The sequence below is a fragment of the Eleutherodactylus coqui genome, chromosome 11 (genome assembly GCF_035609145.1).
Source record: "Eleutherodactylus coqui strain aEleCoq1 chromosome 11, aEleCoq1.hap1, whole genome shotgun sequence".
In the NCBI taxonomy this organism is placed as follows: Eukaryota; Metazoa; Chordata; class Amphibia; order Anura; family Eleutherodactylidae; genus Eleutherodactylus; species Eleutherodactylus coqui.
In genome coordinates this window covers 72602315-72626391 of record NC_089847.1, presented here as the reverse complement: position 1 = coordinate 72626391, position 24077 = coordinate 72602315, and the positions used below count along the sequence as shown (strand labels likewise).

At 42.2% G+C, this 24077-nt stretch overlaps 1 protein-coding gene across 2 annotated transcripts in view; it reads right to left on the bottom strand.

Moving 5' to 3' along the window:
* LTBP3 (latent transforming growth factor beta binding protein 3) overlaps positions 1-24077 on the bottom strand; it is a 161881-nt gene that overhangs the window by 71912 nt on the left and 65892 nt on the right. For both annotated transcript variants that reach the window (XM_066582582.1, XM_066582581.1), the window contains exons 6-13: positions 17444-17566; positions 13303-13461; positions 12975-13199; positions 12129-12148; positions 10953-11019; positions 4392-4487; positions 3922-4047; positions 1613-1744 (exon numbers count right to left, since the gene is read on the bottom strand). In XM_066582582.1, coding sequence (XP_066438679.1) covers positions 1613-1744; positions 3922-4047; positions 4392-4487; positions 10953-11019; positions 12129-12148; positions 12975-13199; positions 13303-13461; positions 17444-17566 — 948 coding nt within the window. The remainder of the gene's footprint in view (positions 1-1612; positions 1745-3921; positions 4048-4391; positions 4488-10952; positions 11020-12128; positions 12149-12974; positions 13200-13302; positions 13462-17443; positions 17567-24077) is intronic.

The window sequence follows — 24077 nt, the reverse complement described above, 5'->3', positions numbered from 1 at the left end:
GCTTTTTCAGATTTTCCAGTTTGTCTGTGAAAATATCTGTTTGGGATTTATTTTCCTGAGTTGTCCGAACAACAGGGTAAGGTGCTTATACACTTAAGATGGTACATCAACTGAACTCATGTGATTTTGTCAGGTCTGCACAATATTCTAATATATATATAGGGGTCTTACAATAAGAATCAGGTAGTTGAATTTCAACTGTCCGATCCTTTTGCTTTGGGTCAACAAGCCACTGCTGAACTGAGAATGTATGTGCATGAGGGTGTCAGGCAAGATACAAATGTTCTGCAGACAGCTATCTAATATGTATGGCCACCTGTAGATTAGTGAAAGATTGTGTTAGTGAAATGAATATGACTCCATGTTCTATCCTATGTGTAGCTATTTTGTGAGCAAGTAGCCATCTTCTGTGTCAATTATTTTGTATTTTTCCTTTAGCAAGATTTGCTAAAATGTATTGAAGAATAAGAAAGGACCTCAATGATTAGAACATTCCAAGTCCCTAGACTGAATATTTCAGGTCATTGTGGCCTGTTTTCCTGTCTCTCTCTGGTCAATTTTTGTTTATAATTAAAGTACCTTTGTGTTCAGAGAATTTAATCATGTAGGATTCTACTGCATCTGCGCTGCTTTACCTTCAGCAATTTAGATGTTAAAGGTACTGCTGTATCTTGACACCACTGTAAGTTAGGGGTTCGACAGGGCTTGGATGCAGGAATGCCCCTGTCACACCCCTAGCTCCCAAATGGCTGCATTCCTCCAGGTCCTTGAAGGTCCTTTAGCAGCGTCAGTATACAGTCCCCTTACAATACACATCTGGACTGGGAGCCGGGCTCTGCCTCCACTCCTTCACTGCTGCGTGCGGCGATTTTTAATCCCAGCGCTGACTGAAAGAGCCTCCTCCCCCGGTCAGCACCACAACCCCACAGCCGCACATCGCAGAACTGCTGGGATAGGAGAGTTACTGCTGCAGAGTCCGGAGACAGGCGAGAGCCACACATGACAGAAGAGCGGGCACAGCAGACTTAGAACTTCGGCCTCCGGGGGACAACGGCGCTGGGTGAAGATCCACACTGCGGGGTCGACTTCGGCACTTCACTGCAGTGACAAAACTGTCCACACTGCACAGGCAAAAATGGGCAGTGAGTGGGCGGAGGCACAGCCCCGTGCCCAGGGTAAATGCAACACGCTGCTAAAGGACCTACAAGGACCTGGAGGAAACCAGCCAATCGGATGCTAGGGGTGTGACAGGGGTGTTCCTTTATCCAAGCCCTGTCCAACCCCTAGCTTCCTGGTGGCATCAACATACACCAGTACCGATGTTAAATACCTTATTACATGTTCATGTTTCTTTGACCAATGGTAATAAATTAATTATAATAGATTTTAATTATTGTAATTAGATCATGTGCCTCTATAAAAGCTGCTGTCTGTCAATCAATAAACAGATTACTTTGGATAACATCCCATGTTGTTTGTGGTGAGAGTTAATCTCCTGAGCTCAGCTTACCTCTAACTAAGAATTTAGAACCCCAAGCATATTTTATGGCAAATATTGATTTTTGCATTAACAATTGCAAAGTGAAGAGAAAATGGCAAAACATTTTCTTACCCACACAAGATCTTTGTCCATGTGATACATTTAGCCTGTATCCATGATGACAGTGACAGTTAAATGAGCCGGCTGTATTCAGACACAAACCCTTTCCGTGACCACAAGGTTCACTCTTACATTCATCGATATCTAAAAAGTACAAACACAGTATAATCCATACTCTGACAAAAGAAGTAAAATGCTCTAAAATCCTGTTCAAGATTTCAGAAAATACACTGGCTTCCTTTTTAGAACTGTAAGAAAGAAATGGGCATATTTTCTATTACCAGGTCTGAATGATAATGATAAGATATGTATCTTTTTAAATACAGTGGTGCCTTGACATACCAGTTTAATCCGTTCCGAGACGGAGCTCGTAAGGCAAAAAACTTGAATGTCAAAGCACTTTTCCCCATTGAAATGCATTGAAACGCCATTAATGCATTCCAATGCATTTCAATATGGAAACTAACTACCTGTAGAAAAAAAAATCAATACTCACCTCCCGCGTCGTTTTGCGATGATTTGTGGCGCTGCTGCAGGCTGTCGCTCCCTCCTCCTTGCCGACAGAGCATTGCTTTCTGGATGCGGGGCTTTAATGCCCCGCCTCCAGCAAGCTAATGCTCTGATTGGTTAACTCAGCACGGCGTCAGCCAATGAAAGCCGCTGCATTAACCAATCATGGCTATTCAATGAGGACGACACGCCAGCAACAGGTCAGTATAGACTTTCCCCCCTGAGTCTTAGTTTGCGACTTTTTTGACTTGCAAGCAGGCTTGTACCCCGAGTTTTTGCTCGTAAATCAGAGCAAAAATTCGGGAGAGACCCTGTTCGCGAGTCAAAAAACTCGCAAGCCAAGGCGCTCGTAACCTGAGGTACCACTGTACTTGGATATGAAAATTTTCCTACTTTCATTCAGATGTATACTGTATTATTATTCTTATAGTGCCGTTTAAGGCAGGATGCACAGAAGTGTATTTGCACACAAAAAATTTGCGTGCGCAATACACATAAAACAAAACCCATTTATTTCAATGAGTTCATTCACATGCGTGTATTTTCTATGTACATATTTGGGTTGCACAAAAAATACGCAGCATGCTTTATTTTTTTGCGCATTTGCGCCGGAAAAGAGCACAGATTGAACTTATTAAACTAATTGTCCATTTTAATGGCTGAAAACATTGTTGCGGTTTTTTTTGCACACATAAATGTGCACATTTTGCGTACACAAAAAGTACAGTAAAAAATGCAGTTGCAAGTGCAAATATGCAATTCCCACTCCACAAAAACGCCGTACAAAATGTGTGCGTAAATACGCATACACTCGTGTGAATCTGGCCTTAGTCAATGCTGGTATAAAGTATACCTTCAGTTTTACATGAAAAATCATATACTGCAGTACTTGTAAGCCACAGTCCTGTAGACCTGTAGCTGGAGTACTCTGGTAAACAGTATATCGTGGTACATGATATACCATGAATGCCATAATGAAATCAACTGGTGGTTTGGGTAGCGTACTAACTTGGACCCTACTTCCAGGACCTGCTGGGAACAGTCTGTGGAGGCTGACAGCTCAGTGGAAGCATCTTTTCTATGTATCACTCATCTGGCTCCGGATGCCTGGTCAGCAACACTTGTAAGCGTCTGCCAGGTTTTTCTGTTGTCCAGACTCTGGCAGCTTTTTTTGTCACTAGGCTGGTAAACCTTGTCTCCCACTAATTCTACTTGTGGTTAAATGTCTCCACTCCGGCAGCGTCCCTGTGAAACCACACACACATGACCTCTGCCATGCCCTTAAATAGTATCCTGTTAGGGTGGTTGCACATCTGCGGCAGGGATTCCGCTTTCCTGCTTCATTTGTGGAATCCCCGTGGCCAAACGGATCCATCTCTGGACGGAACCAAACTGCGCCGGACAGATCCTATTAACTAGAATGGGGTCCAACCGCTTTCCGCCCAGCTAGCCGGCTTTTGAACGGTAGAAAAACTGCATGCAGTGCTTTTTCTTCCAGTACTTTCATCCACATCTGTGATTGAACCTCTGGCCGGAGGTTCAGATGCAGATATGAAGCCTTCACTCCCTTACCTCTGCGGGGTCTCCCACCTAGCTATAAATTCCACATCAAGTTGGGAAACAAAACGCATAGCCACAACTGGCCATACACATGTAGAACGGTTTCCGAACACATTAAGAGCAAATGTCAGCCATTAATATACATGAAGGAAGAAACTAAATGTAATTGTTGTGGACTGCTTCACAGCAATCCTGCAAAGGTAACTCAAAGCATCGAGAGAAACGTCTAGTGAAATAAAGGTTTTACCTACCTACACAAACCCTCTTCTCAGGATCTTGATAGTAACCAGGATTACAAATGCAGTAGAACCCTGAAGGGGTTGAGATGCATTCGCCATGTCCACACAGGTTTCTAACCATTTTACATTCATCGGTTTCTAGGTAGGAAATACTCAAGTTATTTATGAAAAGTAACCTATAATATATGAAGCAGTTAAAAAAGTTTCTTATTGTTAGACTAGGCAAACAATGTTTAATTGGACTCCTGCCAATCAGCAGAATGAGGGGGTTGTGTATAGAGCCGAGGTAGCAGGCACCTGCTACAACTCTGTGCATTTGTGGACACTGAAGTGGACAAGCTGCTTGCCGGAGCATTCTTCAGACCATGCTTCCTGAGGTCAGACCTCCATTGTTCAACAACTGATTTTCTAATGATAGGACATCAATGTTTTAGTACGACTAAAGCCTTCAAGGGCAGCAATCAATTACAGTGGTAACTTACCTGTTAGTTGTGTAGGCGCAATCTCGGCAGCGCTACGTGTGTCATACTCAGCAGGTATTTTCCGGACAGCCACAGTTGTGGGCTCCAAAACAAGTGCTGAAATTAAGACGTTAGAATAAAATTTCGTAAGTAGCATTTTCCAATATCGCATAGCTATTGATAATGTCTATAATTGTCACTATATTACTGTCCAATAAATACATACTGTACGCTCCAAATGAAGTTAGTAGTTCCAAGGAGTAGCACTAGAGCAGGGATTATCAATCTGGCATACTTTGAGGATCTTAAATGCAGCCCTTGATGCCATCAAAGGGTTACACTTGACATTCAGCCAAGGGGTAGGCACATAAATTAAGTAGAAGTAAGATTCTGATCACTGTCCTGATATACGGTATAATATATTGATTAATACCTTTTTCAGGGGTAAGTGAATGATGAAGAAGGCGTCAGAGAAATCCATCAAGCCTAGATGGAAGGGGTTGTCGCCCAGGACACTTGTCTACTGAAGAAGAGCCCAACGGACACTTCTACAGTAATTTGATACAGCACAGCAGTTATTAAAACGTCTTTTTCTGAGTGAGGCGTTATTACTGCTGGCACAGATGGGTATGTCCAAAAATGTCTCTCTAGCACCTATATAACGGTGATAGCAGTTTTAGGTCGTGTGGAAGGGGAATAAGAACTGCTGATAAGTTTTTCATAAGAACTCCGTTTGTACTGACAAATGTTTGGAGGCCCCTAATGGTGTTTTTCTTGTATCAGATAGCTATTTACAAAGACAAATGTGTTAATTAGTGGATGGTACATGGCTATAGAACTTTATATGTGATCACTATAGTAGGCATTAATATATGATAATAATGGGTGACATTATTATATGCGCTCTGTGGGGAGAACAATTATTAAACTGCTAGTATTTTTTTACATATGGGCACTATATGGGACAATTATATGTGCACTATAAGGCTGTAATGTTTGGAAGTTTATGTAGGCAATTTATGGGAGTATTATGTGAGAAGTAATTGTTGTTAATAGTTGGGCTTTACGTCAACCCATTGTAAACACTATATAGTACCATTAGATATAATACGAGACTATACTGGTCATGTGCCCAGCCAATGCTCCCTTTACCATCAAATGCACCTATTTATTAGATTGGTTATTTTGATCAATTCAACATGTTAAGCTGCGAGTTAATATGCAAAGTTTGCTGTTTCAAAACTTGGGCATGTTGTAACAGCACATAATGATTACATATCATCTTAAATATCGGTTACTTGTACTTTGTGTAAACAACAATTCTCATGGCATTAAGCATCCTAAATGATTTATCTAACAACGTACCAAGCCATATTGGAGACTGAGCATTAGGGCTTCTTCACACAACCATACTTGCACATGTTTTTGTGCGTGTCAAGTACACGCGTGCAAAACACGGAGAATAGAACCCATTAATCTAAATTAATTTATTCTCATGAGTGTGTTTTGTGGGCATATGTCACACAAGCAGAAAAAAATAGGACCTGCTCTATCTTTCTGTGTATTGCACTGCAAAGGCCCCCATAGAAGTCTATAGGAGGTACGCAAATAGACAAGGGGGTGCGTGAAACACTGCGCAAAATGCAGGGGAAGAGAACACATCTGGACCTTATTAGGCTAAATAGCCTTGTTATCCATGGAAAGGGTACGTTGAGCTCATGTGAACTGGCCCTGTGTGCGCAAAAAGGACAGTACCATGAGCAAATGCATGCGAAAATCAGCCTCATTGATGTTTAAAGACGTTGCGAGATTTTTTTGCGCATAAGCTCATGTGTAGCCACTAAGGATGAGCGAGTATACTCGCTAAAGCATTACTCGTCCGAGAAATGTGCCTTGGACGAGTATGTCCCTGCTCGTCCATAAAGATTCGGGAACCGCTGCGGCTGACAGGTGAGTCGCGGCGGGGAGCAGGGGAGAGCGGGCGGGAGAGAGGGAGAGAGAGATCTCCCCTCCGTTCCTCCCTGCTCTCCCCCGCAGCTCCCCGCTCCGCGGCGGCCCCCGAATCTTTAAGGACGAGCAGGGAGATACTCGTCCAAGGCACATTACTCGGACGAGTAGTGCCTTAGCGAGTATACTCACTCATCCTTAGTAGCCACCCTTATAGAAATAAACTGACCCAGAAAACATAACGGCAACAACTCACTGACTAGCGACAAATACCTTTTCTGAGGCCTAAAAATAACATCACTCCAGTAACATTCTGTGGCTCAGGAGTTATCGAAAATAGAAGTTTTACTTCCATCCCTAAAAATGTAACAAAATTTGCTGCAACTGATATTAAATTCTATGAATCTATGCACTATATATGATAGCAGCCAATAGCACGTGTTCTTGGTATCAAAATGAGGGTGTATTCACATAGGCGAGCGATATCACGCTTGAAAACCTGCGATAAAAATGCATTGCATCACTGCACTTACAATTTTTACACGTGTGAAAATCACATGCTGTTTCAATAGAAAAAATAAAAATTCACACATGAAAATCACATGTGAGTGCGGTGAACGATATCATACAAAAAACAGCACATGCTGCGATTCTCCTATCTCACAGCATCGCTGCAAGAGAAAAATTGCCTATGTACATACACCCATTGCAAATAATGGATTCTAATAATGTGCAAATTTTGTATATCTCGCAATGCACAAAACTTGCGAGAGAATATTGGTCGTGTAATTACGCCTTTCCCTAAGGGCGTAGTCACACGGGCGTTTGTACGCGCGTCTGTCAGTTGCATTTGCGATCCGCATCTATATAGAACCAATGCTTTTCAATAGGAGCGGTCACATGTGCGAATTTTACATGCGCACAAATGCATGCAGGAAAAATTATAGGTCACAACGATTCACAGAATGCGGCTATCTGCGTTCTGCGTTTCAATGTTGCGGACAAAACATATGTTTTGAAGATGCCTGCGATTTTTATTTTTTGACCACGCCGCACTGTACTCCCGTCATGGAGCACGACGAAAAAGTTCCGGCCGCTCAAAGATTCATGCGCATTTTAATGCGCACTATGTATATATTTTCAGATTTTTCGCCTTGACACCCGCTTCGGTCATGCGATTAATTCTAAACGCATCAGTTATGCGCACAAAAATTAGTGCGACAAAACGCACTAGGGTACATCCACACAGAACATATGCTGTGAAAATCTTCAGCATAAATTTACATGCTAGAGATGTACAATCTGCACTGCTGGTCACTTTATAGTGCACATTTTCTCAACATTGTGTGGATGAGATTTTATGAAATCTCATCCACCATGTACTGTGATACATCTGTCCCGTTCCATCAGCACAAGTCAAGTCTTTTGCTGTGTGAGCTCCAAGTATGCAATTTCTTAAGCCCCCTTTGCACAAACACTTTTGCGCATAAATTTACCTGCAAAAATTCGGCCATGGGAAATGTAACCATTATAACCCATAGGTTTCGATGGGTGCAATCACATTGTCCGATTTTCTGTGCAAATTTTTGCCACCGGCGAAAACAGGCAACATGCTCTATTTTGGGCTGCATTTGCACACTCACACACACGCTTCATAGGTGTCAATGGTGCGCACAAAGGCACACTTGTCCCGAACAAAATTGTGCTATTCACAGTGCAGTTTTGCGGCGTTAATAGATAACACAGGGGACTAAGTAGGCTGGCCTGCCCACTTAGTAGGCTGGCCCACCTATTTATTAGAGTGCCATGCCTGTTTAAACATGGTGCGGCTGTCTCCCATGCTGATGTGAATAGGGCCGGAAGCTGGATATAGAGCAGTAAGTAGTGTGAATCCACTCGTCAGAGGACGGGAACGGGCTCCATTTGGAGTGCAATCGCATCCTCTTCTGGTGAGCTTGATTATGGCACACTTGTGTGAAGGAGGCCTTAAAGAAGGGTATACAGGAGTCAGTTGCTCGATGACCTGTGTGAGATCTGAGTGAAGAAGTCTGTCTCTTGGAGGGAATTCCCAGCTGTTCTGCCTATGGAGATCTAGTGAGTAGTAGACTGGGTAGGATGATGTCACTGTGTGACCAGAGTCATCTAGATTGGCCTTGTTGTATGTCACGTTGTGCTCCTGGGACCTGTAGTACTATGGGTTTCCAGGAGCACACTGCTGCAGATGTGGTTGATTTGGCTGGCTGCTGGTGTGGAGTTCTCCTGCTAGCTAATCGCCATCAGCCTGCTGCATATAAATATCAGCCCCTAATACTGGAAGGTGCTGGTCTTTTGTCCATTTGTCATTTATCTCATTTGCTCTCAGAATCCTGGTGCTTGGAGTTATGTATGTTCTGCTTTGGTGTTGCTTGCATGCATGAGATTCTGGGTGGAATTCCCTTGTCTGTTTGTTGGTGTGAACAGTGACGTGTTCAGTGCCTGTTGTAGGTGTTCTGACATTAGATGTGAACTGTCCTGTTCAGCGTGTATGTTGTATTTCCCTTGTCTGGTGTTCCCACCTATTACAATCTAGGGGGAGCCAGGCCCCTAAATTCCAGTGTGGGGCCGTCCCTATATGGACGATCTTCCTGCTTGTAGGCAGGACTCCCGTTTTGGTTTTTAGATATCTTTTTAGAGTAGGGACTCACAAGACAACAAGGATCCTTGCTGTGGGCTTGTGAGCTTATGTATTGGCAAAAATATTAATCAATACCTCATATGTACTAACTTATTAGATATTTTCATCTGTCTGGGTTGTGGTACATTGGTAATTATTTTGGCAGCTGTTGCCTGTTGTTTGTATGCACATTGTGGTTTATGCTGTTGTTGATGTCCAGCGTGTATGTACGTCCCTTACTCCCCTTTCCTCCACCCCTTATTTAAGTTCTGTCCATGTAGGTCATTGTTTTTATAGCCTGCTTGGGCGTAACAGTGTAGTGAAGATCACTGCCTGTATGAGATGCAGCTGTTGGTATGAGACGGATTTATTTTTCTGTTTTTTGAGTAAAATGCAAAAGACTGCTACTTTGTCTGGTTACACAGAAAACACAGGCAAGTCCTGGCTTTGAACTTTAAATGCTGTGTTACTGCCTCTATCTGTTATGAACCCGTTGTGGCTACTTCTCAGGATGCTAATCTGTCACAATGAAGAAAAATGAACAAAAAGGGTAGTGTGACCATAGTTAAAGATTTAATTCACATAGTCTTATAAACGGTCTTTGTGGAACCATGTTTTGTGTTGAAAATGGATCAGATCCAATCAAAAGAAAGTTCAGAAGCCTTATTCAAAGTAGCCCACAAAGCAGTTCATAAAGGGCTACTCCAGTGAAAACACAGTTCTCCATTCCAGATCCCCTCACCTAATTGTCCGTCACATACCGGGGGTCTCTTTTGTGTATAACTGCAACTTATATGCAGTGTAGCCCCCTGTCTGATACTTATCAGGCACAATGGTGTGATTTTTGGGGGGTTGTTTACTTTCACATCAACCCCATGATGCATCAGCACAGCATTAGCTGAAGCTATATCATTTCTGCCTGCTGGATGGACAGTTTAATTAGCATTACCTTCTATGTTCACCTAAACAAGCTACAGACCGTAAGTATACAGTCAGGAGGATGAGCTGTGATCTCTTCTGTTAGAACTGTGTGACAGGAGCTGTGTGATCATCATCCGTAACTGTGCTAGGAGTATCTGTGTCCCTCTTCTAGGCAGGGTCCATGTAATAGCATCAAACAGACTTAGAAACAGAGTAGAAACTGAGCACACAATCCCAAGCAAAAGTGAGTCGGTCAGAATTGAAGAGGCCAGGAGTTTCAGAATAAGGAGTAAGTTACCAAGGTAACACTAGCTCACATAATATATATATATATATATATATATATATATATATATATATTTATTATATTTCATTGGGGAAAGCCCTTCAGAAAATAGTTGTAAAATTATAGTATGGCATGTAATGTTAGCACATTTGGGCATATTTACCAGTACTAAGACTGCAAAACTACAATTCATTTGTAAAGCAGCGTGTAGTGGCACAGCACTGCATATGACTGTAAATACACGAATCTTTTTTAACACACATAGGGGAAAATTTACTAAGATCGGCATTTTGAATGCCGGTCTTAGTATAATTTCTGCCAGCGCAAGATGCAATTAATATATGAGGAGGTGCATCTTGGCTCCTCCACACGCCAACACAGAAATCTACGCCACATAGGAGCTATATAGTACATAAATCTGTCAGTCTGGGGTGGCCACACTCCCCTGAAAGCCCCGCCAACTTTTTTATGAAAGTGGCAGGGCCAGTGCTAAAAGAACAAAAGTCTAAAATGATTGTGCACGCAGAACTTGTGCAAAAATGTGTGACTTTTCTACTCCAGAATTCTGCAGTTAAGAAGTTTGCAAATGTTCCTAATAGTGCTCAGTCTGAATGCCATTCTTTTCAATTTCTTGCAATTGTTCAAGAAAACTGGCACTATTGTATTGGTAAATATGCTAAGTTGTGGTTTCGCAGTGTATTTTGGCACATATATATAATAGCAGAAACTTTGAACAAATAACATGAAATATTCTGTAAGTAGACCATTTTATTACCAGGCTTTGGTGGAAGAAGAGATGGCAAAGATATAGTTTCTTCTGCGTTTGTGCTGAATACTGGAAGCTGGAATTTGAACAGAAAAGTGTAAATAATAATTCAAGACATATAATACTAATCTCAAGAGGTAATATATACTAGTTTTTAGCTCTGTCCCGCTTCTTTTAGGTATATTTAAGAAAATTATGGTACCACTTTTAACGTATTTACACTTGCTGGAAAATTCTTATACACAGACATAAAGGAAGATATTGCTAGTGAAAAGGTATGAAGCAATATGGACATATAAATGAATGTGGGTATACCTGGAAAAGGCAAAATTAACTTCAACAATCAGTGCCAGGCAGCTGCCACCAAGGCAAATTAAATCATAGGTACAATAAAAGTGGCATAGATGTACATGATAAAGATCCCTCCACTGGAGGAAAAGTAGTGAGACTATGGAACAGTCTCCTTGAATATACTGATTGTTAATTCATTTAATGAATAAATGACTTTGTATAAAATCATAATATTTCAGGGTATCTGTATTAGATGACTCCAGATGGAATTGATCAACTTATTTGCTCAGATTGCCATACTTGGAGTAAAGAACAACTTTCTTTCCTTTAAAATGAAACAACTGGCAACTTCTAAACCTCACAAGCTTTGTTTGCCTTCCTAGCGATCAATACTACAGGATAATAGGTTAAACTAGATGGATTTATGCTTTTTTTTTACTTTACTATGTAACTAGTTTGACTAGTATGTCCTGTAGAAGCAGTAGCTCCGACATCACAGAGACAGAGGCTTTGTTGTTCAATTAACTTGTCATAAACTGCCCCTGCAGTCATACCGATTCTGCCGTCACACGGCCAAATATCTGACCATTGTCTATGTGTATAGAATCCCTCACTCTCCACCTCGCCATAACGCGCACATCTCCAGCCCCTTTACCTTCTGTATCACCCCATTACTTGTAGTATGTAAGTTCGTTGGAGCAGGACCCTCACCCCTATTGTTTCCACCAACTGATTACGATTGTAACCGTGGTTCTGTAATTTTTTGTACTTTTGTCTTTCTGTATCCCCCCTGTCTATGTAAGCGCTGCAGAATATGTTGGCGCTATACAAATATAGATTATTATTATTAATACTCATCACCACTAACAATGAAAAGTGAAAAAAAATACTTACCATAGATTCAGTAACTTCACCTAAAACATGAAAGAGAAATATTTAGATATACTTTTCTGTATCACTACATGCTGGCAAGGTGCTGTGCATACAAATGAATGATTTAGGGTGGCTTCACATCTGTGTCGGGGCTTCCGGTTCCCTGCTCCGTTCGGGGAGCAGGAAAGGCTTATAGGCTCCGTCTTACGACAGAACTGAAAAGCGCTGAATGGATCCTATCGATTATAATGGGGTCCGTTCGGTTTCCACTCTGCTGCCCAACATTGTACCGAGCTTTTTCTTCCGTATTTGTGCCGGTGATGGAATCTCCAACCGGAGGTCCCAGCGCAGATGAGAACCACCCTTAACTCTTGTATATCGTTGCTTAAGGCCTGTTTCACACAGGCTACAATATCTCACTACCAAACCATTGCTACAAAACACACGTATGTTAAGCTCATGGTTTCCAATGGGTTCTTTCAGGCTACAAAACATCTCTCGTGAAAGAGATGGGATTCACATACATGCGTTTTGTAGCAAGATTTTGCAGCCCATGTGAAAGAGGCCTAAATGTATAGTCTATACCCTCTCACTAAGCAACAACAAAATAAGTAGGTACAGGATTCATGTATGTATATTTCATGGGGAACATGACTTGTCTGAGATAGGACGCATCTTTTAGGAGCTCTACCTTGGTTCCTGCCTAATTTTATAATACACTTCCTAAAATGGGATAAATCCAGAATGTAGAATATTAGAAGTGTGGCGACAGACCTTGGTATTCACTTCAACAAGGTGCATGTCACTGTCATTTAAATGTTTTAATTATTCTGAATATTCAAGTACTTAAATTAGAAAAGGACTCACGTTCTTCATTAGAATCAAGTTCTGGTATCCTTTGAGGTGGAGGCAATTCTGGGATATTTGGAGGTAAACCCACATCTGGAATTCTTGGAGGAATAATAGCCTGTTGATCTCCTAAATCTGGCTGCAAATGCAGAGTGATTTCACTTTGACCCTGAATTTTAAAAGTATGCCGAGTACTGAAGATGTGATAACCTTTCCCAGCTGGGCATATCTCTGCAAAAGATGCTGGAAGGAAAATAATTATGAGGCGTTAGCATGTAACTTCGATACCTAGAAGTCACTTTTAATTATTGAAAAAAAAATCTGGAATGTTTTCGTCCACGCCTACCTGTTCCTTCAGCAGGACATGCTTCACATTGAGGACCCCAAGCCTTCCCAACACTACAGCAGCATAACTGTTGAGTCATCCAATTAGAGATGGGGTGCTCACATTGTCCTTCCTGGTCTATAAGCCTGTAGCACAAACTTTTCACATCAGACTTCTCCTCTGTAAGATAAAATAATTGTTAGTATGAAATCACTATTTCTATCATGTCCTACCAACATGAGATGCAAACACTTGTATTGCAGCTGAGATCGGGGTTTCCATACAGTTCTAGAATAGGCCTCTCTTATTAGTCATTGAAGGTCAGTCTCAGGATTTTACATGGTATTTATGTCACATCGTGACATTTTCTCGGCAAACTGTTTTTGCGGGGTTGTTTGCCATTGCCTTCTCCAGTCATCTTTTATCTGGGTAAAGCTGGGTAATCTGGGTAAAAAAGTTTTACTGATCTTGGAAGGATAGAAGGCTAAGTTGACCTTGAGCCGGCTACCTGGACCAAGCAGGAATTGAACCCGCAACCTTTAGGTCGTGAGCTAGAGCTTAGGCTGCATTTCTGCTTTCCTAACACTCTGCGCCACATGAGGCTCCTTACACAATAAGAGTAGGGACCCCTTTTTATGTATTGATTCCCCCATGTAATGAATGCCCCTCTTGTCATTTGTACAGTTCTTGTTTTAAATAAATCACGTATCAGCTGTCTTCACTGGTCTGATCCCTTAGAGGAAAAATTACTTTTATTAATTTATTAAAAAATAGGATTCCCGGGCCAGTGGAAAAACAAGAATCAGATGAAAACCCACAACCAAAGTCACACTTAACTAGACTACCAAATGACTTATAGCCCGGATAGTGTGATGTCCTTTACGGGAATTTTATTAGGACTATCTCAGGTGTATCAATTTTCATGCACTTGGATATCATATGAATGTAGACCTAATTTTGAGAATCCTAATAATAAGGACTAGTCCCTAAATAAATATAGGCAGAGAGTGGTTGTGCATATCACAGCGTGCTCGCAAACACCTCATAAAATCACCATATGATCCCACTTTATACATACACAATAAGAATTGTTTGGTTACAATTGTATTATGGGAATACCATACTGTTGAGGATGTCGTTTTGGTGGGGCTGCAAACCACTCTCTGGGTGGTGTGTTTTCATTTGATTCTTGTTTTTGCACTGGCCCGGTAATCCTATTTTATAATAAATCAATAAAAGTTATTTTTTATATTTTTTTCCTCGAAGGGTTAGTGCCCACGGACGGAATCGCTATGTGCTTCCCATTGCAGAAAAATGTGCATTAATTCAGCAGCTATTAGGTTCCATTGAACCTAATAGCTTTATGCCTGCCAATGCGGAATTCTACAGCCGAAAAAAATCGTGGCAGGTTCTATTTTCCGCGGATTCACGCCACGGGAGGTCTCCATTAATATAACATTAATGGAGACCGTGGAAATCCGTGATCACTCGCAGGCACTTTTTTGTTTTTAATCGCGGTACTCCTGTGTTGTAAATCCATGGGCGTATGCCGCGTCGCTTGTGGGCATGAGCCCTAAGGGATCAGACCAGTGAAGTTATTTAGTAAATAACTGATTCCTCTGCCTCAGTGAATATGTGTCAGTTGTCTATATTGACCACACATATATTTATACTTGTTAACAAGATCACATCTAAAGCCTTTTTTAAATATCTATTTCTATCGTATTTGCTTTTGCAGCTGCTACTTGACATTGAGTACTGCTGTTTAGCTTACAGAATACCCAAATCCTTCTCTTGATCTATTGTCCCCAGTGGTACCTTGTTGTACCACCTCTAACTTGAATACAAGATGTGATACATGTAGGCATGGAGGCTCTAGTACGCTGTTGTACCACCTCTAACTTGGATACAAGATGTGATACAGGTGGGCATGGAGGCTCTAGTTCTCTGTTGTACTGACTCTAGCTTTGATACAAGATGTGATATGGGCGGGCATAGAGGCTCTAGTACTCTGTTGTACCGACTCTAGCTTCGATACAAGATGTGATATGGGCGGGCATGGAGACTCTATTACCCTGTTATACCACCTCTAGCTTGGATACAAGATGTGATACAGGTGCGCATGGAAGCTCTTGTACCTTGTTGTACCGCCTCTAGCTTGGATGGAAGATGTGATACAGGTGGGCATGGAGGCTCCAGTACCCTGTTGTACTGCCCCTAGCTTGGATACAAGATGTGATATGGGCGGGCATGGAGGCTCTAGTACCCTGTTGTACTACCTCTAGCTTGGATACAAGATGTGATACAGGTGCGCATGGAAACTCTTGTACCTTGTTGTACCGCCTCTAGCTTGGATGGAAGATGTGATACAGGTGGGCATGGAGGCTCCAGTACCCTGTTGTACTGCCCCTAGCTTGGATACAAGATGTGATATGGGCGGGCATGGAGGCTCTAGTACCCTGTTGTACTACCTCTAGCTTGGATACAAGATGTGATACAGGTGCGCATGGAAACTCTTGTACCTTGTTGTACCGCCTCTAGCTTGGATGGAAGATGTGATACAGGTGGGCATGGAGGCTCCAGTACCCTGTTGTACTGCCCCTAGCTTGGATACAAGATGTGATATGGGCGGGCATGGAGGCTCTAGTACCCTGTTGTACCACCTCTAGCTTGGATACAAGATGTGATACAGGTGCGCATGGAAGCTCTTTTACCCTGTTGTACCGCCTACAGCTTGGATAGAAGATGTGATACAGGTGGGCATGGAGGCTCTAGTACCCTGTTGTACTGCCCTTAGCTTGGATACAAGATGTGATACTGGTGGGCATGGAGGCTCTAGTACCCTGTTGTACTGCACCTAGCTTGGATACAAGACTTGATACAGGTGGGCAGAGAGGCATACAGGTTCTTTAAAGTATCCTGCGGGATAACACTCCACATTTGCTATAACTGAGCATCTAGATCGTGCAAACTTGTGGGCAGTCAAAGTTGCCATCCTAGATGGTCCCACACGTTTTATTTGCGATAAACCTGGCAACAGAGCAGCCACAGAAGTGTGGCAATGTTGTGGGGGAATTCCTGTGACATCTTTGTTGCTTGCAGGCAAGCATTATCCTGCTGGAAAATGTCTCTTGAAAGCCCTGCCATGAGAGGAACACATGTGGTTGCAGGATGTCCTGAACATATTGCTGAGCTGGCATTGTTCCTCGTACCACTACTAGGAATGTCTAACTATCATATGCTATAGGCCCCCAGACCATCACACCAGCACTGGGAGCAGTGTGCCACTCCACAGCAAAGGCAGGATTGAGGTGCTCAGCCCCAAGTCTCCAGACATGGACACAGCCATTGTCAGTGTCCAAACTAAACCAGAATTCTTGGCTGAAGACAACCCAGTTCTACTCCATAGCAGTCCACTTTACTTCTTCATGACACCAATGCAAAGAGACAATGATGGGTGGGTGTCAAAGGCAGTGCAAGTAATGGCCCTTCAGCCAAGCACCTGGAAATGGTTCAGATAGATATAGGGGACCTGTAACGATGGCACCAACTGGCTCTGGTTGGTGGAGTATGAAACAGTTGGAGCAGCTTATGCTTGTCGGACGATCAGATGATCCTCTCTACTGGTCTCTCACGCTTCCACTGGTCCCATCACCTCCTAACAGTCTGATCAGAATGCTTCAACTATCAATATGACCACCCCGCTTCTTGCATTCCAATAATGCACCCCTCTCAAACTCTGTTAATTGGACGAAATCTCTTTAATTGCATCATAGAGCATGTTTAGTGGTCAACAAGCTCTATACAAGCGGAAAAAGAAGTCTGCTACACACAAGTGGCCTCTAAGAGCCTTTTTTATGGGCCAAGGGTGGAACTATTTTTAGAGCCTCAGGTGGCAAGGCCGTTCATCTAATCACACCACAACTCTAATCATTTGCATATCTGCCTGAGATGTAACTGCATGCCAAGTTTCACAGCAGAACGATAACTCCTTCTAGGGGATGAAATTTATTTGAGTGTGTATATATTTTATTATATAATTTTTCATATGTCCTTTGTACAATGCTATAAAAAAGTATGACCTCAGGAAAAGATGTTCCTTATTCCCAGTATGCATACTCTACAATTGGTAATATTCCAGCACAGACGGAAGCAGACTCACGTGTACAGCGCATCTGAGAAGAGATGAAGACGTATCCATGTTTGCATGCACATCTAAAGCTTCCTTGCGTATTCAGACATTCTCCATTTTGGCACACTCCTTGCATGCTGCACTCATTTATATCTGTTGGAAGAGCAGATACTGTCACATGATTCTTTCACAGATAACTGAATGTATACAAATATTGCAGTAATTATGGAAACATAATAGCATTTAATACAGCAATTTTCTTTTTACATGTGTCCCCAACTCAAATAGCACCTCTTGATATCCGTATTTAAGAGTGCTAGTCTAGAATATGAAGTACTTTAGGACGTGGTTGGGGGTCTATTCAAGGGATGTAGCTTGGGGTCTATTAGTTTAGGAATCCGTATTTATTTTGAGCTTTGTATTTATAAGGAGGCCTGATTAGGGACATTAATTTATTTTGATGTTCAGGACCCCCATGTGCAGATATAGATAGGAGATGGAGCTTGGATCTGAAAAATGAATAATAACTTTACTCCGCTGTTGTTTCAATATTATAGTCACTTTGCAGCAATCAGTGGTACAAATACTTCAACTCTGCATACTCTTTAGAAAACTGTCACACTTCAATGGAAATGTAATCTGTCCTCCTCTGTGATATTTCACTACTTACAACAAAAGCATTTTGTATCTCCTTTACTTAAAAATACTAATTCTCCTCTGACTTTAACTCCCTTTTTATACATACTGTCTTAAATATCCACATGCCAGGGTCCTCATCTCTCGCATCTATTCCAGTGTGGTTCACGGTTCATACCGTAATCAATTATCATTTGTAACCAGGTGGGAGACAGAACTAGGCTCAACCCTTACCGATGAGGCTTGGTCCCAGATATGGGAATTGACTAATAAGTGTGCCCACAATATTTTAATGCTAGAGACCTCTTTCAAAGTTCTACTTTGCTGGTACTTGGTTCCTATTAGAATAACCGTTGGGATGCCTAGTTACCCCTCAAACTGTCTCCATGGTTGTCCCTGGGAATATGCTTCATATTTGGTGGTCCTGCTCTCATGTAAAACGGTTCTGGATTAGAGTTTATTCACTCAAGTCTTCTGTAGCAGCTTGTAACATACATAAACCCAAGGGAAGCTCTCTTGAATAAGCGAATTGCCTATATCATTCCATACTCTCAGCGATTGATCTCCTTATTGTCTTTGCTGACAACAATTCATTGCTCAAGCGTCATAGAAAGCATTGTTAGACGTTTCTGAGGTAAAACAACACCTGAATTGGTACAAGATTAATGTACCTAATATAATACGTTCTTCTTATAGTGACCACCTGCATGGCGTCATCACGCCGGTATGCAGAGTAGCGTGACCACGTGATTACGCCGTTGCGCTCATCCCCCTATCTTTATTGAATTAGCAGTGCACAATCACGTCATCACGTCGCCATGCGGATGAACGTGTTTGTGTACTTGTAGCAACCATCTGCATGGCGTCATTACGCCGCTATGCAGATGAGCGTGATCACGTGATCAACGTGATTACGTCACTACGTTCATTTCAATACCTTTATTGATACTGCATTGCACAGCTGCGTCATTACGCAGCTATGCTAATGAACGTGATCACGTGTATAACGTGATTACGTCATCACGCCCTTCCCTAAATTTCTTCATGATTCCATATCCTTACCATACTAGCTACGTCACCACGCTGCCGAGTGAGCGTCAGCCATTTTAGAACAGGGCATGAAGAGATACCGCTACGTCATCTTGCGGCGCCTTCATGTCACTGCCGGTAGGACGGGCTATCACCCCGACGCACCACATGGGAAGGTAATCATCCAATTTTATTGTTATATATATTGTATGTCTGTCACTTTTTAACTTGTACTTGATGAAGGCCTGATGTTTTAACTGGCCGAAACGCGTCTACCTATACTTCCAATAAACACGTGGAACTGATTGCCTAGACTGCAGAATTTTGCTCTATGCCTGCTGGGATCGGAGGCGTCTGTGCACGGACGCCTCCGTGAAGTAAGTTCAATAATCATTTCCATTTCTCATAATTGTATTAACTGGCACCCTTTTCTTGAGCGCTGAGAATTCTTTTTTTCTTTTCTTTTATATACATCTTCCTCATCATTTATATGTTTGGGGGTCATCTCAAGTCGCTCTGCAGCATTTCCTTATCTGCATGAATTGGGTACCCACCTCCTGGACTTCACGATCTACATTTTCAATTATTATTGCATCTTCCTCTAATGCAATATCATCTATGGTCATTTGAACAGTGAGCGCTCCCTCTTTTATAACATTGCGTCATAGAAAGCATTGTTAGACGTTTCCGAGGTAAAACAACACCTGAATTGGTACAAGATTAATGAGAAGCAAACATCCATTACAGCTGATAGACATGATAAATTCCCGAGAGTCTGGACCTCATAGTTAGACTACATCCTTCTCTCCCAAAGCATGTCTGTAGCTTCTCTGTAATGGGGCCCTTGTGTTTTGGTGTTCTGGCCTTGTACAACTTGTCCAAGTTTTTGGCTCTGCAAGAAGAGGATCCTCTCCCCGATTTGCAAGCTACAATATCACTCTGCAGATTTACTTGCGATGCTCTTTGAAAACACAATCTTCATTTAGGCTGTAGGTCACTATGCAGTTAAAAATGTTAGGCGACTGTGTTACTCTTAGCCCACTTAGTATTCAACTTCTTGAACGCTCTCTGGTCTCCACATAAAAGATAGTCTTTCTTAAAGGGAACCTGTCACCTCTTAACAGCAGCATAAACCAAGTTATTGTGCCGTTAGGGTAGATGTCACGGAGCCAGGTAATGTATCTTTCATACTCACTCACTGTTTTATGCGGAGTGCCTCTCTGTCATAGCCAACATTAAATTGACTCTCTGGACCTGGGGAAACAAAGATGGCCACACCAGCTTCTCTGGCTGCCTGATGCACACTGTGTATCAGTATGCATCACTAGTCCCATTTAGACAAGCCAAATAATTGTTTGAACAAGCGAGCGAGTGAATGGTGTCATCGTTAGTTTGTACACTTTGTCTATACATGCAGATACATTGTTGGCTCGTTCAAATGAAAAATCATTCCGAATAGTTCCGTTGTTCACATTTGCTGTACAAGTGAATGAGAGGGTCTGACTGAGCACAGTTTAAACGGAATGATAAGTGAATGAGCCAGAATAAAATAAATGACAAGCAAAAAGTGAATGATTATCGTTCATCATTCAGTTGTTGTCTGCGTTTACACTGAACGCTTATCGTTCACTTTCGCAATAATCATTTAATCTAAAATTGCCTTAATAAGACACTACATACTGCTTTGAGTAATTAGTGCTGTCCACATGAGCAGCACTGGCCAGTGAGATCAGCACGTAGTGTCTTAGGCCAGATTCACATGAGTATATTTGTGCAAGCAAAATTTGTGCACGCAATATTCAGAGAATAGAACCCATTTAATTCAATGCACGTATTTTCCCTGTGCATTCTGGTATCACAAAAAAACTAAACAAAACCGGAGAATGCTCTATTTTCCTGCGGATTTGCGCACTAAAAGTCCCCGTAGAAGTCAATGGGTATGCTCCTCTACTGCATCACTGAACCTTATGTACCCACATTGGCTGCCTTCCTTTTGGTGCTATAGATTCTAACCACTCCATACGTGGAAAACCCCGAAAAGACCTGCTGTTTTTTAAAATGATCTGACACTGCTATCTAACCATCACAATTTTTTGCTTGTCAAACTCACTGACCTCCTTATAATTTGCCAATTTTTCTTGATTTCAACTGCTTACTTCCAGCCTAATATATTCCACCCATTGACAAGTACATTTTCACAACATAATCAATGTTTTTCACCTCATCTATCATTAGCATTATATAGATGTACTATATATAAAACTAAAAAAGTTTTTTTTTTCTGAACAGACTTCAGTAATAAAAGAACAAGGACATGCGTAACTGACACTGTTCTATTCTAATTCTGTATAGTAGGGGGAAATTGTAGTATGAAAGTGTTCTACAGTAAATGTAGAATAAACTGTAGTATAAAAGATACTAGAGTAAATTTAGACTACAACTTTAGAAAAAAATAATTCCAATAAACTTAAAATATATATATATATTTTTTTACAACATGAACTTCTTTAAAGGGGTATTTCCACCACAGTTCAATTGCTCGTATATGTACAGCGGTCCCATTAAAGTGGAATGGAGTGAAGGCATGCATGCCAACACTTTGGGATGCGCCAGGTATGCAGTCTCTGGGTGGGTGGTGCTTCCAGTGGTCAGACCTCCACCGATCAGCAAGTTATTCCCTATGATAACTTGCTGTGCTAGAAATATCCCTTTAACTCTTTTTGCTGCACTAAACCCTTTCCCTGACACAGTGCCAGTCCAAAATCAAAGACAGAATTATGCAACATACTCCACTAGTTTGGCTGGTAAAATATTGGGTGGTGTGACACAATGTGGACAGACCCCCTTATAGCCATATATGTGGTCTGTGGGGCTTCCTCTGTCTGTAATGACCCAGCACTTTCATGAGTTTTGTTCTCTGGCTCCTATGGCAAAGTTAAACAATGAAATTCAGCAGTGCAGATGTGAACAGACTCTAATACTGAATCATCCACAGTGAAATACTCCAAAAATTATGAGAACACTTAAATCACACAACGAATCTTGATGATCTCCATAATTTCTGCATTCTTTCATGTCTGTTACATGTGCATAATACACATGCCAGCACTTTGGGATGCGCCAGGTCTGCAGTCTCTGGATTGGTGGGGTTTCCAGTGGTCAGACCACCACTGATCAGCAAGTTATCCCCTACAAACCTGCTCTCATCTGTGAAGAAAATGGGGAGCCAATGGTTGACCTACTAATTCTGGTGTCCACTGGCAAATGCAAGGTGCTGGGCTGAAATCACAGGTCCCTCTACAGTACATTAGACCCTCATGCCACCGTCAAGGAGTCCATTTCTGGCAGTTTGGCCAGAAATATGCAGACCAGTAGCCTGCGGAATATAATTTTGTAGGGGTCTGGCAGTGTTTCTCCCTTGCCTTCTTGCACAAAGGAGCAGATATATGCCCTGATGCTGAGTTATTGCCCTTCTATGGCCCTGTGCAACTCTGATCATATAACGGCAAATGTCCTGGCATCTGCTCCATGCTCTTGAGACGGTGCTCGGAGACACTGCAAACCTTGCCATGGCACGGTCTGGAGGAACAGAACTCCCTATTCAACCTGATTATGCTCCAGCAGGTACTGCCTCGTGACAAGGACACTAACAAAAGTAGAGAACAATCAGTCAGGAAAGATAAGAAGAGTAATTGTCTGTGGCCAACAACTGCAAAACTATCCCCTTTTGGGGTTGACTTGCTGTTGCCTCTCCAGGGCTCCTCTTGTCACTTACATTTGCACCAAAACAGTTCAAATTGATTCACAATCTGTTTTTCTTCCTAACGGGAAAGATTTATAACCCTGAAGTTTAAAGAGGCATTTTTTTCCATCACTGCACCCTTCACCTGATTGTCTGGACGTCTGCTATGTATAAATACAAAAAATATGAGATCATAGGCTAAATGGGCAGACTGTCAAAAGTGTCTACTGTCCTCCCACAATATCACTAGTTAGGAGCTACTCTGAAACATGTCAAGCTGAAGAAAGAACCAGAGCATGAATCCATCAAATATTTATACATTTTATTTAGATAATATTATTAAAAAAACACAAAAAGACACAACAATATGGAGAAAGAAGTCTGCAGAAAAGCATGTTCAAAATACATACATAAGGTAATCTTTGGACATAGGCCTCATGCCCATGTCATGTGCAGATTTTTCATGCGGATTTCTGCAGCGGATGGACTGCGAGTAGGGGTGAGCGAGTATACTCGCTAAGGCACTACTCGCTCGAGTAATGTGCCTTAGCCGAGTATCTCCCCGCTCGTCCCGAAAGATTTGGGTGCCGCCGCGGGGCGGGGAGCTGCGGGGGAGAGCAGGGAGGAATGGAGGGGAGATCTCTGTCTCCCTCTCTCCCGCCCGCTCTGCCCCGCTCCCCGCCGCAACTCACCTGTCAGCTGCGGCGGCCCCCGAATCTTTAGGGACGAGCACGGAGATACTCGGCTAAGGCACATTATTCGAGCGAGTAGTGCCTTAGCGAATATACTCGCTCATCCCTAACTGCGAGTCATCATTAAATTGATTTTTTTTTATTGCTCGTGAGAGATCGTGGATCCACTGTGGATCATCCGCATGGAAAAAATCCGCAGGTCCAGCTCCCAGCCTTTTCCCCGCCTCCCTAATTGATTTTAACCTTCATCAGGATTGATTTTAACCTTTGCGTGGCATCCGCAAATCAAATAAAAACAAATCAGGTGTTAAATGAAGTGTGGACGCCCAATGCTTACCTATGGGCGGCTTGATTTGCGGATCTGATGCACGGATTCCGCAAATCAAATCCGCTCGTGGACATTGGGCCTTAATGTGCATTACATATTATACATAATTGCTGTGAGGAAGAAGACAGGAGACAGATCACAATTGTAAATCAATCTCAATAGCTAGTGCTACATAATAAGCTCAGTGATCCAACCCTGCCCACCGCTCATAATAAGCAACAACCACAAAGTCCATCC